Genomic DNA, 18,638 nt, shown 5'->3' on the forward strand with positions numbered 1-18,638 from the left:
TCTAGCAAAGCATGAATGAAATATTCTTCTTTTCTATTAAATTGAATTGATGACGCTTAATATAGAATGCAATTATCTTTCTATTGAGTTCTTATTTCATATCAAAATACTCAAATGTTTACTTATTCCTTGCATATATATATGAACTATAGACAAATAAAAGACTTATATACGTGTAACTCAATGTAATGAAGTCGAAAATTTCTCCTTGAAAACTTTCATGGATTGATGTCTAGACTAAAGTAGCAACTACCTTTAGATAAGAAATTTTTTTCGGTCTTTAACCTTCTCCTATGGTATGCAACTTAAAGTGTCATGTGAAATTTATCCACACTATAATAATAAAAATAATAACAATTCCTATGATAAACAATAACTAAACTAAACTAGACAAAAGTTTTGTTAGAGAAAAAAATTAAGATCGAAAGGAAAAGGAATTATATATAAATGTAGCCAAAATTATTCTCATTCCAAAGTACATAACATTATACAAAATATTTACACAAATTCCATTAACCCACCCCACCCCACCCCCACAATCAACAATCTACACGAAAAAATACATATTAAAGTTTACACAAGGTACGTCATGAAAAAGGATTGTACTTCAAGGAATGTAATGTCAACAACTTATTCTACTACAGTAACAATAGCTGCTTTCACTATTCGAATCTATCACTTATAAATTATTTGAGACAACTTTTATACCGTTGATCCAATAAGACTCCCCTCCAAAAAAATTAAAGCCCAATATGTATGTTTAAAATTCAAAAGACAAATCAACAGTTTCCACCATCATACCCAAAAAATGGTGATGATTTTTATAATTATTATTGGTAGAATTAAAGTTAAGTAAGACTGAATTAGAATCTTCATGATCATTTGGAGAATCACATATCATTTGAGAAACTTTAGGACAAGTTTTGCAAGTGTGATGACCATAATAAGTGATCCTAAATAGTGGTGGATTTTCTTGAATTCTTTGCACCTGTTTGTTTGCTTGACAACCTTGATCAAATTTATGAGTGCACCTAAAATAATTCCTGCATTTTTTATTAATATGTATATTTATATGTCAAAATCACTAATTAGCAACAAAAAAAAATTAAACTATATACAAATGCATAGTACAATGACAACGATGATAATAATACATTTAATGTAATTTCACGTATATGTAGCGTCTAGAATTGAATATGCACATCTTACCCCTACCTTAGAGAAGTAGAGTAAAAACTTTTTTCGAAAGGTTCATTTATGTCATTTGTTAAAAGTTTGGTTCATCTATGTCATTTCAGTTAACAAATAATGGAATGAATGAACATTTTCTCAAACAAAAATGACACAGATGAATCAAACTTTTAATAGATGACATAAATGAGTCTTTTCTTAAAGTTCAAACATTTAAATCTTTTTTCATAATTAATAAAGATTCTTAATCATATGCATGCACTGGTTATAAAAAAAAAATTATACCATCTAAGTTATCTTTACTTATATATGTTGCAGGTTCTATTATAATTACATATTCCACATCATAAGAAAACTTAATTACCTATAAATATCATTAGAGTGATCTAATAGTATTAAAAATAATATATATATATATATATATTGTGAGGTCAAACCTTGGATATTTGTCATTAAGGATCTTTTTTTGACCATATTTTCTCCAAGCATGGCCATCATACACCAAAGTTGAAGTTTCTTTTACGCTTGTCTCTAAAGTTCTCCTGCAATCAGATTTTCCCCAAATTAATATCTATAAATAATATAAATAACTTTTAAATTTTTTTTTATAATATATACTTCCTATTTTACTTTTAATAACATGCATATATTCCTCATTCATGTTGTTAATTATAGCCATAGAAATATAAATATATACTTCTTCGATCTTATGTGATATCGAAATAAAGAAAGACATCTTGAAACAAAAGAAAGTATAGTTTTGGTATGAATATGTTTAAATTTTTATTTTAAAACTTCATGTTCAATTAAACAGTATCGTAACATATATAGTAGAATATAATCACCTTCTCTTGTATCGTCCTCTTCGATCTTTCAACAATGAAATCTTGCAACTACTACTTGATGAGTCTTCATTAGAGCTTAATATCGATAGAGTCGCACAAAATGAACTCATTATTTTTCCAACCAACGTATATGCATCTTCATCATCTACATGATCTACATGCTTCTTTATTATCTCTCTTAGCCGACACGTAAATTCCCGGCCACGATTCAACTCTACTATTATTTTCTCTAGATCAGACGTTTTGTTTTTTAACAAAGATGACTTCATATTATAATTTTTTTATAAGACTCTATTGAGGATTAGATGAGAGAGCTTTATTTATACGCAAAAGGGAAAAGATTTAAAAGAAAATTTCTAGGAAAATTCATGCTTAGCTTGTGGAAATACAAAGCCCACGCGCACTGATTGAGGTTGTTTTGGTTGTTAAGTGTTATTTTAGTCTTTTAACTTTTGTCTCTATTACAATTTATGTAACATATTTTAAATTTTGAGATTCAAATAAGTGGATATTTGATCGTAAATCTTTATATATCTTTTAAATATTTTGAATTGTCAATTATTGTGACTTATAGTATTTTTTACGTAGTTTACAAATATATAAATTTTTATTTTAAAAAAATTTGAAGATTTCATGAGTAAATTCTCAAGTAACTTAAATTGTTTGACTCTCGAAAATCAAAATGTGACACATAAATTGAGACAAGGAAATATTATTTAAAATTTACATATTTGAAAACTAGTAAAAATACTATAAGTCACAATATTGATAATTCATATATATATATATTACAATCCTAAAAAGACTTGTTCAATCTTCAAAATTTGAAAGGTGACACATAAATTGAGACAAATAGAGTATTTTTTTTAAAAAAATATTTATTAAGTTTTTCATTTTCAATAGCCAACAAGTATAAACCACAAAATTTAAAAAAATTCATTTATTTCTTGAATTCCGTATTCAATCAAACTAAAATATTTAAATTGGGAGTAACAAAATACTAATCGGATGATGAAATTTGAAATTAAATGAATTTGACTTCTCTTTTTTTCTAATAATTGAACCTATATCTGTTCTATGCAATAAATATTGGGTTTGATTATAAGGGTCTGTTTGGATTGACTTTTGGCTTATGACTTATAAGCCGAAAGCCATAAGTTAGGATTTCTAACTTAGAGCCCGTTTGGATTGACTTAAAAAAAGTAACTTTTAAAAAGTAACTTTTTAAAGTGCTGGAACTTATTTTTAAAATAAGTAGTTATGTGTTTGGATAAAAGTGCTGCAGTTGAAAAAAAAGTTGTTGATGTGTTTGGCAAATAAGTGCTGGTAAACACTTTTTTTTATCAAAATGTCTGAAATACCCTTTAAGCTGTTAACATGATAAAAAGTTGATTAATTTAAGGTTTTTATACTTAAAAAAAAAATTAAAACAAAATTAATTTATGTTTTACATCCATAAGTAATAATATTTTTCTATCATTCACATATTTCTTTACCACCTTATAAGAGGAATATAAATTCATATTTCAGAAATAATAATAATAATAAAATAATAATAATAATAATAATAATAATAATAATAATAATAATAGTAATAGTAATAATAATAATAATAATAATAATAATAATAATAATAGTAATAGTAATAGTAATAATAATTATTATAATAATAATACACATAATAATAATAATAATAATAGTAATAGTAATAATAATAATAATATTTATTATTATTATTATAATTATTATAATAATAATAATAATAAAATAATAATAATAATAATAGTAGTAGTAATAGTAATAGTAATAGTAATAATAATAATAATAATAATAATAATAATAATAATAATAATAATAATAATAATTCAATATGGGCAATTTGGAAATTGTATAAAAGAATTAAGGGCAAAAAGGTAATATACTTGGTCAACATAAAAATGCTTTTAAGTTAAAAAAAAAAAAAAGCTCCCCCCCTAGCTTTTAGCTTTTGGCTTAAAATAAGTCATTTTTGACTTAAAATAAGTCATTTTGATAATTGCCAAACACTCTAATAAGTCAAAAACTGGCTTTTAAGCCAGTTTGACCAGCTTAAAAGCCCATCCAAACAAGCTCTTATAACTTTTGGCTTATTTTTGTTATTTTGACTTAAAATTAAGTGCTTATAAGCACCTTTTAACTTTACCAAAACACTTCAAAACTGCGTAAAAATTATTTTGACTTAAAAATACCTAAAATAAGTCAATCCAAACGGACACTATGTACCTCGTCTTCGCCTGTTAAAAGAAAAATTGACATAATTAACTATTCATCAAAATAATAATTAATAAATATGTATATATATAAAAATTTATCTTAAAGCTAGCAAAAGTAATTATGTACCTTGTCGAAGAAAAAAAACTACTGTGGGGTCACTTTTGATCTTTGCATGGAAAATGGGTAGAGATTAGATACACGCGCTACAGAGAGCGTCAAGAAGGTACTACACGTTGCTGCTAACGTATGCACATGCTGTCACTATAATATCGTCAGCGGCACTAATCTCATTTTAATTGACGTTTAAGAATAGTTAATTAGTTGCTTAAAGTCAAGCGTAAAGTACAAGTTGAAGGAAGGGTGACACTTTCTTATCGTTGGACAATGGGGACCATATTTAAAAAAAAAAGCTTTTCGTTTCAATTTACGTGAAAGTATTCCATTGAGTATAAAATTTAAAAAAATGAGAACTTTTGAAATTTGTATTCTAAAATAAATTATAGAAATTTATGTGGCTACATGAAAGAGAAAAATATTAAATTTGAAGTTAAATTGTTACTGTTAAATATGAAAAGATATATTATTATCTTTTTTGTCCCCTTATTTAGCAAAGATATATTATTATCTTTTTTTCCCCCTTTTGCTCCCTTGCTGACTCGAACTCGCAACCTTTGGGTTGGAAGTGAGGGGTGCTTACCATCCCAGCAATTCCCTCTCGTCTATTATTATCTTTTTTTAGATCGATCAAAATAAAAAATAAAAAAATAAAAAATGTCACCTAAATTGAAATTGTGAAAGTAAAAGAATTGTCTTTGCCTGATAAGTGATAATTTAAAAAATGACCTTCCTTTGTCTTAGTACTATGGTTTTAAATTTTATTACATGTTTCCTCCACTAAATTGTGAGAATTTTGATGGTGATTGGATCGATTAGAACATAATTAAGCAATTAGCTAATATAGTATTTCTTCCGTTTCATTTTATATGACAGTCATATATGATTTATGATAGAGAAAAGATTATAAATGGGGTGTCAACATAAATGTTGTGCATTTTTCGAGTATGCTATTAGATTAAAATATTATTAAGTTCAAGCTCAAAAAATTATAAATAATATCTTTTGTAAATATATGAAAAAAAAATTATTATTCCTTTCGTTTCAAAAATAATGACCTTCTTTCCTTTTTAGTTTGTTTCAAAAAGAATGACATCTTTCTTATTTTGGTAACATTTTAATTTCAGCTTTTCACGTGGCATGTTTAAAGCCACAAGATTAAAGGACAATTTTGTACATTTGACATAACTTTAATTTAAGACCACAAGATTCAAAAGTCTTTTTTATTTTCCTAAATTCTGTATCAAGTTAAACTAGATCATTCTTTGTGAAACGGATGGAGTATATAAAAAGTATATATTCCTTCCATTTTAAGATACTTATCTCTTTTATCGAGAGTCAATTTAACTAAAGTAAGTAGCACTAGAGTGGATAAGTGTTGTAAATAGTGAATGACCCCTTTTAGACGTTAGAAAAATATTCCACAAAAGAGAAGAAATTTCCAATAACTTTTGAGCCACTAATTAAATATCAGGAAAAATGAAAGGAAAAAAAAAAGTCATGGAGTTGTGGTCCTATAATATAATTCAAATTCTTCTGCATAGTTTATTTATTTATTTGGTTGTTGTTGGTATAGTTAATTCTTGTATTCCAAGAAATCTATGTCCTTAATTTTGAAAGAAAAATGTAAAGTTGGAGAGTGGTAGCTATTGTTAGAATGGACAAATGGATGGATTTGGACTGAAGTAAAACGGATCAAAATAAATTGATCAAATATATTATACCGGGAAAAAACTCAAATATGCTATCGAATTTTGAGAAAATCCTCATCTATGTCATCCATTAAAAGTTTGATTTATTTATATCGTTTCCGTTTGAGAAAAGGTTCATCCATGCCATTATTTGTGAATTGAAAATAGTTCCGATTTTGCTGAACTATTTTTTACACGTGGTCACTTATGATTCGGTCACGTCATTAATTAATCATTTTTAAAAAGGGAAAAATGCTCAAATATTTCATCAAACTTTGAAAAAAGACTCATATATGTCATCTAATAAAAATTTGGCTCATTTATGCCATTTCAGGTAACAAATTCTACTATATTATAAAAGAGAGTTTAGGGCCAAGTATAATGTATAATATTCAAGATTGGGACTTTTTCCAATCTTAAATATTATATATTATACTTGTGGGACTTTTAAAAGGGAGTTTATGCCCAAGTATAATATATAAATATAGTAGAACTTGGGCATAAACTCCCTTTTAAAATAATATATATATATATATATCACAAATGGAAAAGTCCCAATCAAGGAAGCAACATATACCATTTACAAATGACTTAAAAAACATTAAAAATTACAATAATTACCAATTTAAAATATTTAAAAGTTATATAATAAAATAGGTTGACTCTCAGAATTCTATCAGGCTCACATATATTGGAACAGAAAAAATAACATATATCATTTTAAAATTACCAAAAAAGTATTATAAATAATAATAATTAACAACTTAAAATATCTTAAAGACATTTTAAAAGGGTTAATTTTGTAATTTTATCAATATCACATAAATTAGGACAAAGTGACCAATAATGTACGTTATTTCAAAGTTACATAAAAATATTATAAATCACAATAATTAATAACTTAAAACATTTTTTAAAATTAGGACAAAGTGACCAGTAATGTACGTTATTTCAAAATTACATAAAAATATTATAAATCACAATAATTAATAACTTAAAACATTTTTTAAAAAAAAATATGAAAATTTGGATGACTTTCCAAATTTCATTTGTGTCACATAAATTGAGACAACAAAAATAACATATATTGGGTCCATTTTAATTTATTTGTCTTTTTTATATATATTTAAAAATTGCGTAAAAATACTATAAATCTTGATAATTGACAACATAAAATATGTTTTGAAAAAAATACAAAAAATTCCACTGATTCTTGAAGTGAATCTATCGTAAAAATACTATAAATCATGATAATTGACAACATAAAATATTTACAAAATGTTGTATGTGGGTAGTCTTATTATGCCTTAAATAGCGTCAAAGAAAGTACAAATTTGTGATAAAAAAACTTATTCCTTTATCCACGCAAACAATCGCTTCAAAAACTCGGTTATTTGCCCCAAAACATACCATTTATATTATTGGGCCCGTGCTATTATCTAGTAATGACATAAATGAGCCTTTTCTCAAATGAAAATGGCACAGATAAGCTAAACTATTAACGAATGACATATATGAGCTTTTTCTCAAAGTTCGACAGCATATTCGAACCTTTTTCCTTTTCTCACTCTAGCAAAACCCATTAAAACATGAGCGGGTCAAGCTAGTTACATGGTTTTGTGACAAATTTGCCACCCATACGCCATACCCCATAGCTACTGCCATTGTGTCATAAAAATTCAAGAAGAAAAAATAAGTACAGATGGTCACTTTGGTCATGCAATTAACTACATGAACTCAGAGACTGTGTTAGACACTGTACAGATTACAAGAGTCTGGTGCCAAAAAGGCAGTTATTTTGACACAACGTACCAAAACAGACCCTCTATTTTGTTGATTGACTATATCTTTTGCTTTTCCTAAATTCTATAACAACCATATCAATCATATTTTTCCTATTTTGTTGATTGACTATATCTACAGATGTTCCTAAATTCTATAACAACAATATCAATATATTTTTTTAAAATTATTATTCTATTGTTGACTTTATCTCTACCTTTCTCTATAAATATTCTTCACACTCTTTCAACTTTTTCATCAGTTTCTATTTTCTCTGAATTAGATTTAAAAAGAAGAAAGTTTGTTCGTCAGAATGGTGATTTTAAAGAATCGATCTCTTTGCCTTTTTCTATTTATGTTTTTTCTTGTATTTTTTGAGGTTCATGCGTCACATGAAATAAATCGAAAGCTACAGTCTACCAGTCATAATGTGGTAAAAAAAATCTTAAGACCTAAATTTCACTTCAGACCTCCTAAGCACTGGATCAATGGTATGTCTTTTTCTCTAATCCACTCCGCTATACAATATATATGGACTATTCATATTCATATTCATATTCATATGTAGGATCTAATATATAACGTTTGAGTTCATGTAAAATATAAATCGAAGGAACCTTATTATTTTACTTGTCCTTTTCTTCTTCTTTTATTTTAGTGTTTGAAACACAAATTTTCTGAAATATTATATTATTAATTTATAATATTTTAAATGTGTTCACTTATTTGGGAGAGATAGTTCAATATTTAAATTTAATAGTTCAAGACTTTTCAAATTTAATATTTATTAAAATTTTAATAATTTAATCCACACATATGTGAAAAAATTACTAAAATTTTAATAATTGAACTCGGCAAAAATAAACTAACATGCATGTGTGCTTTTAGCTGCTTATTCATATTTGATTGTCCTTTTTCTTTTTATTTAATTATTTCATTATAGTTATTTAACATAATAAGGTGATCCTTATTCGTATAATATATGCTTTAATACTTGTATATGATCCTTATTCGTGATGATACTAATTAATAAATATATGAGGAGATGTACTGTAAAAAATATGATTATCACAAACAATAGTTAAACAATCATTCTCTTTTAATCTTGATAAAAATTAGTATTATTTTATATAATTGATGCAAACAAGTTTTTACATGATATAATATATATGCAACTAACTCTGCTTTGTGATATTTTTTCAATTGCAATGAAATGCTTTTACTAATCATTTTAATTTAATTCCTTTTTATGTGGTGGTCTTGGCCGGATGGTCCCAACAACAACATTAGATCCCACTGGTAAGATCGAGTTTTATATTTATTAGTTTTCACTATATTTTTACCTAAATCTCAATTTATTTATATTAATTTTTTTTAATAGGTCCAATGTATTACAATGGTATCTATCATCTATTTTACCAGTACAATACAAAAGGAGAAGTGTGGGGCAATATTGTTTGGGCTCATTCAGTATCCATTGACATGATTAACTGGATCAATTTAGAGCATGCAATTTATCCATCAGAAGTGTTCGACAAATATGGTACTTGGTCTGGATCAACCACTATTCTTCCGGGGAATAAGCCTGTTATTCTCTACACTGGAATAGTGGATGACGAACAAACTCAAGTACAAAATTATGCAATACCAGCTAACTTGTCTGATCCATTTCTACGTAAGTGGATCAAACCTGATAACAATCCGTTAGTAGTCGCTGACGAAAGCATCAACAAGACCAAATTTCGTGACCCAACTACAGCTTGGTTAGGTCAAGATGGGAGTTGGAGAATGTTGGTTGGTAGCCTTAGAAAAAACAAGAGAGGATTAGCAATATTGTACCGGAGTAGGGACTTCATGAAATGGACCAAAGCCCAACACCCATTCCATTCAGCTGCTAAAACTGGAAATTGGGAATGTGTTGATTTTTTTCCAGTATCATTGGAGAATACAGATGGTTTGGACACATCAGTTATTGGCAAAAAAATTAAACATGTTCTGAAAGTCAGTCTGGATGATACCAGATGGGACTATTACACAATTGGTACTTATGACACGAAAAAAGATAGATATGTTCCGGACGATACAATGATCGAAGGATATCACGGATTGAGACTGGATTATGGTAATTTTTATGCATCAAAAACTTTCTATGATCCTAGCAAGAATCGAAGAATTTTGATGGGATGGTGCAACGAATCCGATGTTTTTCCAACAGATGACATCTACAAAGGATGGTCTGGAATTCAGGCTATTCCTCGTAAATTATGGATTGATCCTAGTGGTAAACATTTAGTCCAATGGCCTATTGAAGAATTAGAAACCCTGAGAAAGAAAAAGGTCGAGCTAAGAAATTACAAATTGAACAAGGGAGAAAATATAGAAGTTCAAGGAATCACACCTGCCCAGGTTTGACAGGTTTATGATTTGAATTAATTTTTTGTATGAAATTTTTGTACCAAGACCAATTTATAGCTAATTTGTGAGTGTTAATATAATGACAGGCTGATGTTGAAGTTACATTTTCCTTTTCAAGTTTGGAAAATGCAGAAGAATTTGATCCTAGTTGGGTTGATCTTATGCCGAAGATGTATGTGCAATTAGGGGTTCGACAGTTCAAGGTGGACTTGGTCCATTTGGACTCCTAACATTATCTTCTGAAAACTTGGAAGAGTATACACCTGTATTCTTTCGAGTGTTTAAAAATCAAGACAAATACAAGGTTCTCATGTGCTCTGATGCCTCAAGGTTTGTCTAATGATCACACTTTTCTTATTAGCAAGTATCTCTCCTCCTATTAAATGGGTCTAACGCAATGCAAATGAGTTTTGGATATCAAATAATTATAACTATAAAAAGATTTGTTATCTTTATGCTTTTGTATTTGGCTAACCTCATCATTCTATTTTTTTCTGTGACAGGTCAAGCGTTAGGAATCACAAAAAGATGTTCAAACCCTCATTTGCTGGGTATGTCGATGTTGATCTAACAGACAAAAAGTTGTCACTAAGGAGTTTGGTAAACTTTCTTTGGTACTTTTTTCCTATAAAATACACTTAAAACTTATATTTCAACTCATTTTTCTTTTTTTGTCGCATTGACAAGTAGTTTAATTATTTTTTCAGATTGATCACTCCGTGGTCGCAAGTTTTGGTGCTGGTGGAAAGACATGTATTACATCACGAGTTTATCCAGCTTTATCCATCTATGGTGACACACATTTGTTTGCTTTCAATAATGGTACTGAGACAGTCAAAATTGACACTCTTGATGCCTGGAGCATGGATAAAGCCGACATGTAAAACTGAAAAATCCTAGGAGAAAAGAAGAAAACATAATTGCGTTCAATTTTCATTCTCTTTTCATGTTGGCCTTTTTTTTAATCAAGCTTGTACAGATTCACTACTTCTATGAGTCATGAAATAAAATATTCTTCTTTTCCTATTTAATTGAATCGATGACTCCTTGATATATAGTGTAATTATCTTTCGAGTTCTTATTTCATATCAAAATATACAAATGTTTACTTATTTCTTGTGTGTATATATGGGGCACAAACAAATAAAGGACTTATATACTTGCAAATCAATGAAATGAAATTAAACTTTTTTCGAGCAATATAGAAAAATCAAGAGCTTTCTTTGCAATCGTTTTATCCTCTTGATGCCAAAATGCAGAAAAGACTAAAAAGAAAGGGTTGAGATTAAAAGCTTTCACGGACTGATGTCGAGACTAGATTCATAACTACATAATATTTCGTCTTCATCTCTTTTCCGATGTATTTGACCACATAAAACTCTACTTATTGGACATTATAGAGGTTCAACGTGAACTATGTTTGGTGTATACAACTTATTAATGTTATGTAATATTCTCCACACTCTAATATTAATAACAATTTCTATGGTTAATGAAAATTAAACTAGACCAATATGTAAGCATTCAAATCCAATAATTAATGCCAGAATCGATTTTCATTTTAAAAAAATAACAAAATCATAAATATTCGATAGACAAGAAAATAAAAGTTTTATCTTTGACCAAAATAGTCTCCTGGTTCAACTATTCATAAGCGTCCTCCCTCTGGGGCAAAGATTTAATTAGCAAGACCTCAGACCGATATCTCGATTGTTCAACATTGCTAACTATTATAAGAGGATGTCTCCCCCTCGGGATTACTAGTAGCTTCGATTGGTGAGTCTGGTGCTGCAAGTGAATTACTCTATAATTTTAGTCAGAAATAATAATCATATAATACTATTGTAGGTGTCCGGCCTAAAAGACCGGTGGTATTTCTCACTATTTGACTATTTGTTATCCAATACAAAAATCAATTAGTCATCTTAAACTAGCTAATGTTGTGTATTATCAACGATTTCTACATAAGGTGGTAATATGATATTTTGAGCAGTTACATATCTAAGACCTTTGACACAAATAGACGCGTCAAAAGTTCCATATAGATTACTTCCCAATACAATTTCTTTCAAATTCATTAAAATTTCATTTACCGATTCTTGAATTCCCATTATGGTAGAATATTCATGTGGGAGTTTCTCATATTTACACTTACACGTGTGATACATGTTCCTCCAATTTCTCCAAGTAAATCTCTTCACATCACAACACATATTGTGTCGTTTTGGTCTGTCATCAGTAGAAACAAAATAAAACGTCCATTATAAAGGAGTTTACTGTCTGTTCTAGATTCAACACACTTTCACTATAGTGTTTGAGTAAATACTATTACTTTCTCTCAATATCTCCCCAGATTATTTCGACATTCATAAATACCCCTCCCCCTCCCTCCCCATCTCGTCCTCAAATTATTTGCTATTAGAATTGCATAATGCAATACACATTGTGAGATATCTCACACTCGTTCCGAAAATAAAGTATTTTTTCTTTATATGATCTTGACAAATCTTCACCTCTAGAACTAACTTTTGCGATTGAGTAAGCTAGTCAACAATCTATTTTTTTAACATGGTATTCATCTTTTATAATTGGTTTACCTAATGTTGGATTCCAAGTTGTGTTAAAGTGTATATCCCACAATGGTTGATCAATAAGGTGTTGTCCCCTTATATGGTTTAAATAATTCACGTCTTATGAATTAGTTTTAAGCGTTGAATTAAATTTTTATAAAAGAAATAAGGAAAGAAAGATTGTTTTTTTTTCAATCGTAAAAATATTTTAGACTTTGAATTAAATTACTTATATCTTCATATTACTAATAATAAACATATGGTTAACATCTTATTAATTTGAAATAAGCCTAATATTGTTATTACTATTAAATTTTTGTTATAAACTTAAAATCATTATACCTCGTAAAACTACTACATAACATACAATAAGTTTGAATTAAAAAAAGTGACTAATTATTTGCATAATTCTATTAAAATATTGAAGTGTTTTATTAGAAGTTAGTATTACGCTACTAATTTTAATGAGTCACCCTTGATGTGATTTCATCTTCAAATTTAAATGGTTAGAGAAAATACTTTGAATTTGTGTTATTTGATCTTTCAAATATTTCATTCAACTTTTTAACCCTGTGTGATCTCATCTCTCATGTAAATCCGATTTAAAAAATAAATGAAAAACATACATTGTCAATCACAATTGTAGGAGAAAAAACACATTGTTCAATTAACATTTATTATTATTTTGGATTGGTTCCTAAAATTTATAACAACAATCTTAACCTTATTTTTTGATTGACTATATCATTCCTAAATTTCCAGTTGTTCCTAAATTTAATAACAACAATATCAACCTTATTTTTTTATTATTCTATTGTTGACTCCATTTCCACTTTTTCTTTAAAAAAAACGTCAAAACTATTTTCAAATCAGGCTTATGCAAACTTGAAATTGTTAACTATAACATTTTCCCTGACTATTACTACATGGTAGAAAAAAGAAAATCTAGATTAAAGAGTAATTAAATTTGTAAAATCGAATATAGACTTATAAATATATAACTAAATGAATCAAATTAATTTTGTATAATGTAAATATTTTAAATACATGTATCTTAATAAATTCTTGAGAATTCCAAATTCAATATTACCTGCTTTAATTCTAACAAATTAAAAGCATTTGAAATAATGAAAAAAATTTCCCAAGTATTTGAAATAATGAAAAAAAATTCCTAAGTGAAAATGAAAGGTCAAATTTTACAGAATTTGGATAGTCAAACTAAAATGTGAAATGATATACAATAGGTTAACTTGGAAAAACGTGTATGGAGCTTTCTAATTTGCACTTTTTATATATTGATCTCAACTCCCCATGATATGATAAATTAATATAAGTGTTTTACCTTATAAAAGTTTGGACTGTAGAACTAAAATACATTGTTCAGTCAAAATTATAGGAGAAAAATTAGCCAAATAATTTTTTCCAAAACAGATAAATCTAAGATTAACTTTTAGTTCCTAAATTTTATATAACAATATCAGCTTTATTTTTACTATTCCTTTGGTTGACTATATCTTTCTAAATTTTATGATAATAATCTCATACTTATTTTTTGGTATTCTGTTTGGTGATTCTATCTCTATTTTTTCTCTCTATAAATCCTCTTCACATCTTTTCAACTTCTTTATTAGTTTTTTCTCAATCAAAGTTAGAGTAAAAAAGAAGAACATTTTTTCTGTCAAAATGGAATTCTTAAGAAAGAGTTGTCTTTGCGCTTTTTTATTTATGATATTTTTCTGCAGTAACGAAGCTAATTCTTCACATGAAGAATTTAGGAGGTTACAATCCTCTAGTTCTAAATTAGTTAAAAACTTATTTAGAATGAGATATCACTTCCAGCCTCCTAAACATTGGATTAATGATATGTTTCGCTCTCTAATTGTCTCTCCCGTTTGGTTTCGAGAACAAACAAAAAAAGATCTTGCAGGACAAGCCAATGATTTTATATATTTTAGTTTGTGTCTCAAATTGATATTTGTTTTGTATTATTTTATGTTTGGATAATTGTATATATTCATATTCATATTCACCCGGCATTAACATTTGATTCCGAGATACATACGAATTCACGTTGAAAAAGAGTACTTGTCGCTCTACCACAATTATGTTGGTGACTTAATCATATTTTTATTTATTTCATGTTAGTTCTTTTCACATAATATATATATATATATATATATATATATGTATGTTTTTAATATTTGTATATGATCCTTATTCATGTTACACCAATAAATAGAAGATGACATATGCCCTAACAAACATGGTTATCACAAAAAATAGAGTTAAATACTATTCATCTTAATTTACCACTTAGTTGTGATAAAAACAGTATAATTTGATATAACTGATCATGCAAATAAGTTTTTATCTTCTCTTAAATAATTATGACCATAATGTATGTGCAACTTAGTATTCTTTGTGATTAGTTAGAGATTTGATCTGAATTTTCTTTTTAATATATTTATTTTGTGTCCTTATGTAATATTCTATTTCTTTTCTTATATTAGAACTTTTTTCAATTGCATTGAAATGCCTCTACTAATCATTTTTAATTTAATTCCATGTTATGGGGTGGTCTTGGCCAGATGGTTTGAACAACAACATTAGATCCCACTGGTAAGATCGAGATCTATATTTCAAAGCTTTCACTAAATTTTAGCTAAAATCTCAATCTATTTATATTAATTTGATAATTTCCTCGTAAATTATGGATTGATCCTAGTGGCAAACATTTGGTTCAGTGGCCTATTGAAGAATTAGAAATGTTAAGAAAGAAAAAGGTTGAACTAAGAAATTATGAATTAAACAAGGGAGAAAATGTGGAAGTTCAAGGAATTACACCTGCACAGTTTTTTTTTTTTTTTTTTTTTTGGTTTACAAGAATAAATATCATTTTGTATGAATTATTATGACCTATACTAAGTTACATGTTTGAGTCATGAAAACAACCCCTAGAATTTATGTTATAACATCCTACAATATCATTTTCCTGGATTTACAATAATGTAAGATGTTTTATGATCTGAAGTGGTTCTTTGTGCTAAATTATTATGACTAGACAAATATAGAGCTAATATGTGAGTGTTAATATGATGACGAGTTGATGTTCAATTTACATTTTCCTTTTCAAGCTTGGAAAATGCAGAAGAATTTGATCCTAGTTGGGCTGATCTTTATGCCCAAGATGTATGTGCCATTAGGGGTTTGACAGTTCAAGGTGGACTTGGTCCATTTGAACTCCTAACATTGTCTTCTGAAAACTTGGAAGAGTATACACCTGTATTCTTCAGAGTGTTTAAGACCCAAGATAAATACAAGGTTCTTATGTGTTCTGATGCCTCAAGATTTGTCTTTTAATCACTTTTTTTATCATCAAGTATTGTGGTGAGATCCCTCCTCTTAAACTAGAGAGATCTCAGATCTAAACTTTGGAAATGAAAAAAGTTCTCATAGATATCAAACTCTGACTGTTTAACGAATCTTATGTGATGCAAATTTAAGTTAGTTGGGCCAATGATATCAAATAATTTTAAACATAAAAGTGTTGTTATTTTTATACTTTTGCAATTGGATAACATTACCATTTTATTTTATTTTAATTTGATAGGTCAAGCGTTACAAATCATAAAAAGATGTATAAACCATCTTTTGCTGGATATGTTGAAACAAATCTAACCGACAAAAGATTATCACTACGAAGTTTGGTAAGCTTTCTTTGATACTTTTTTTCATATCAAATGCACTCAAAACTCATATTTCAACTCATTTTTCTTTTGTGTCGTATTGACAATTAGTTGATTTTTTTTTCAGATTGATCATTCCGTGGTTGAAAATTTTGATGATGGTGGTAAGGCATGCATTACATCAAGGGTCTATCCAGCATTAGCCATCTATAGTGACACACATTTGCTTTCAATAATGGTACTGAGACAGTCAAAATTGAAACTCTTGATGCTTGGAACATGGCTAAATTCGAGAGATAGATTTAAAACATAAGTGCTTTCAGTTTTTCTTTCTCTTTCTGTGTAGACCTTTTTTTTTTATGAGAACTTGTACAAATTTTCTATTTCTTGTAAACCATGATTAAAATATTCTTCTTTTCAATAAAACTGAATTTGATGACACTTAATGTAGAATGCAATTATCTTTCTACTAGTTCTTATTTCATTTCAAAGTACACAAATGCTTACTTATTCCTTGTGAATATATATGAACTTAGACAAATAAAGAACTTATATATGTGTAACTCAATGTAATGAAGCTGAGAATTTCTCCAGCTAAGAGGAAATAATTGAACTTCAAAACTTTCACGGATCATGTCGAGACAAGATTAGCAACTACATTTAGCTATGGGAAAGTTTTCTTCTTCAACCTTTTTTCTATGATATGCAACTTATAAGTGTTATGTGAAATTTATCCACACTTTAATATTAATAATAACAATTCCTATGATAAACGAAAACTAAACTAAACAAAGGAAATATGTAAACATTCCAAATACATGTTCCTCCCTATTTCTACAAGTAAAGCTCTTGGCATTACATCGCCTATTGTGTCGGCTTGACCTTTCATAAGTGGAAACAGAATAAAGCATCCATTATAAAGGAGTTAAATGTCTGTTCTAGATTCAACACACTTTTACTATAGGGTCTGAGTAGATACTATTACTTTCTCTCAAACCATAGTACTATGATAAGAGGAACTAAGCAGCCTCGCACAATTCAACATCAAATACATACATCATAATCCAGTTTACAGATAATTAGACCTCATAGTCTAGCATTTTTATCGACATACGAATAAAGTTTATCATAAAAATGAAAAACACTAATTAACATGAGATTTTTATGTTGCGCTGCAGCAATTGACACAAGTTGTATAGTGGTTTCCCGATGTGTGACAAATGAAAATTGCGGGGACCCAAATGGTTTGCCTGTGTTTGACAAGAAATTTGTGAACCCACATATTCCACTTTTCATAGGCAACCTTACGCAAGTGTAAGTTGTGTGAGGCATTTTGATTCCCACAAACTCGATTTGTCATAACATAGAGAAACACACATAACTTGTGTCAGTTGTGTGAGGCACAAAAGTATTTTTTCTCGATCTGCATCAACTGGATATTCCAAAGTAGCCCAGAGTCCCCCTTCCTATTGCACAACATTCATTTTGCTCACTTTTCCAGACTTCAGGGAACAATTCTCCATTTACTTGAACATTCTTTCCCCATAGTCAAGCATAAAGACAATAACAACATTGTCCAGACTTTTACTTGCCTTCGGCCGTCCCCTATATCACTTATATCTGTTTCTAAGTGCACTCAGGGTAAACCAAATCTGCTGTATTTTCAATAATCAACAGGAACTCAGCAACTGTAATATCGGTTCCTAGCAAGAGCTTGGACAGAGATGCAAATAGGGTGAATATCTGTGTCATCCATTTGTCAGACGAACCAATGTGAAGATTCCTCGACCATGAGTAAATCATCGATTCAGTTGTGCATCAACTCCTAGTTTCCTTCTGAGAAATTCAGCAAATTTGAGGAGTCACATTTTTGCAAATGAGATGATAAATATAGTCAAAGCACTACAAATATCTAGCAACCAGAACTAATGGGCTATCAAAATTGATAGCTGCCAACACCAACAACCAAAAAGAGGGGGGAGGGGGTTTATATGGGGAAAACATAAAATTGCTCCATTTATTCCAAACATAGTTTGACCCAACACGAAGTTTAAGAAAGAAACGAATACTTTCAAAACGTGTGATCTTAAA

General features: G+C 28.5%; 1 protein-coding gene and 1 pseudogene across 1 annotated transcript; one reads left to right on the forward strand and one right to left on the reverse strand.

The window, feature by feature from the left end:
• Positions 1-421: 421 nt before the first annotated feature.
• Positions 422-2,305, reverse strand: LOC125825565 (probable WRKY transcription factor 70). The gene is made up of 3 exons (XM_049504888.1): positions 2,037-2,305; positions 1,629-1,733; positions 422-1,043 (listed from the first exon to the last, which is right to left on the reverse strand). The coding sequence occupies exons 1-3, from the start codon at positions 2,303-2,305 to the stop codon at positions 761-763; spliced, it is 657 nt and encodes a 218-aa protein (XP_049360845.1). The 3' UTR covers positions 422-760.
• A 6,957-nt stretch (positions 2,306-9,262) lies between these two features.
• Positions 9,263-11,206, forward strand: LOC125825564 (beta-fructofuranosidase, insoluble isoenzyme 1-like; annotated as a pseudogene).
• Positions 11,207-18,638: the final 7,432 nt, after the last annotated feature.

Source organism: Solanum verrucosum, unplaced genomic scaffold, assembly GCF_900185275.1.
Source record: "Solanum verrucosum unplaced genomic scaffold, falcon-dt-bn FXZP01000140.1, whole genome shotgun sequence".
In the NCBI taxonomy this organism is placed as follows: domain Eukaryota; kingdom Viridiplantae; phylum Streptophyta; class Magnoliopsida; order Solanales; family Solanaceae; genus Solanum; species Solanum verrucosum.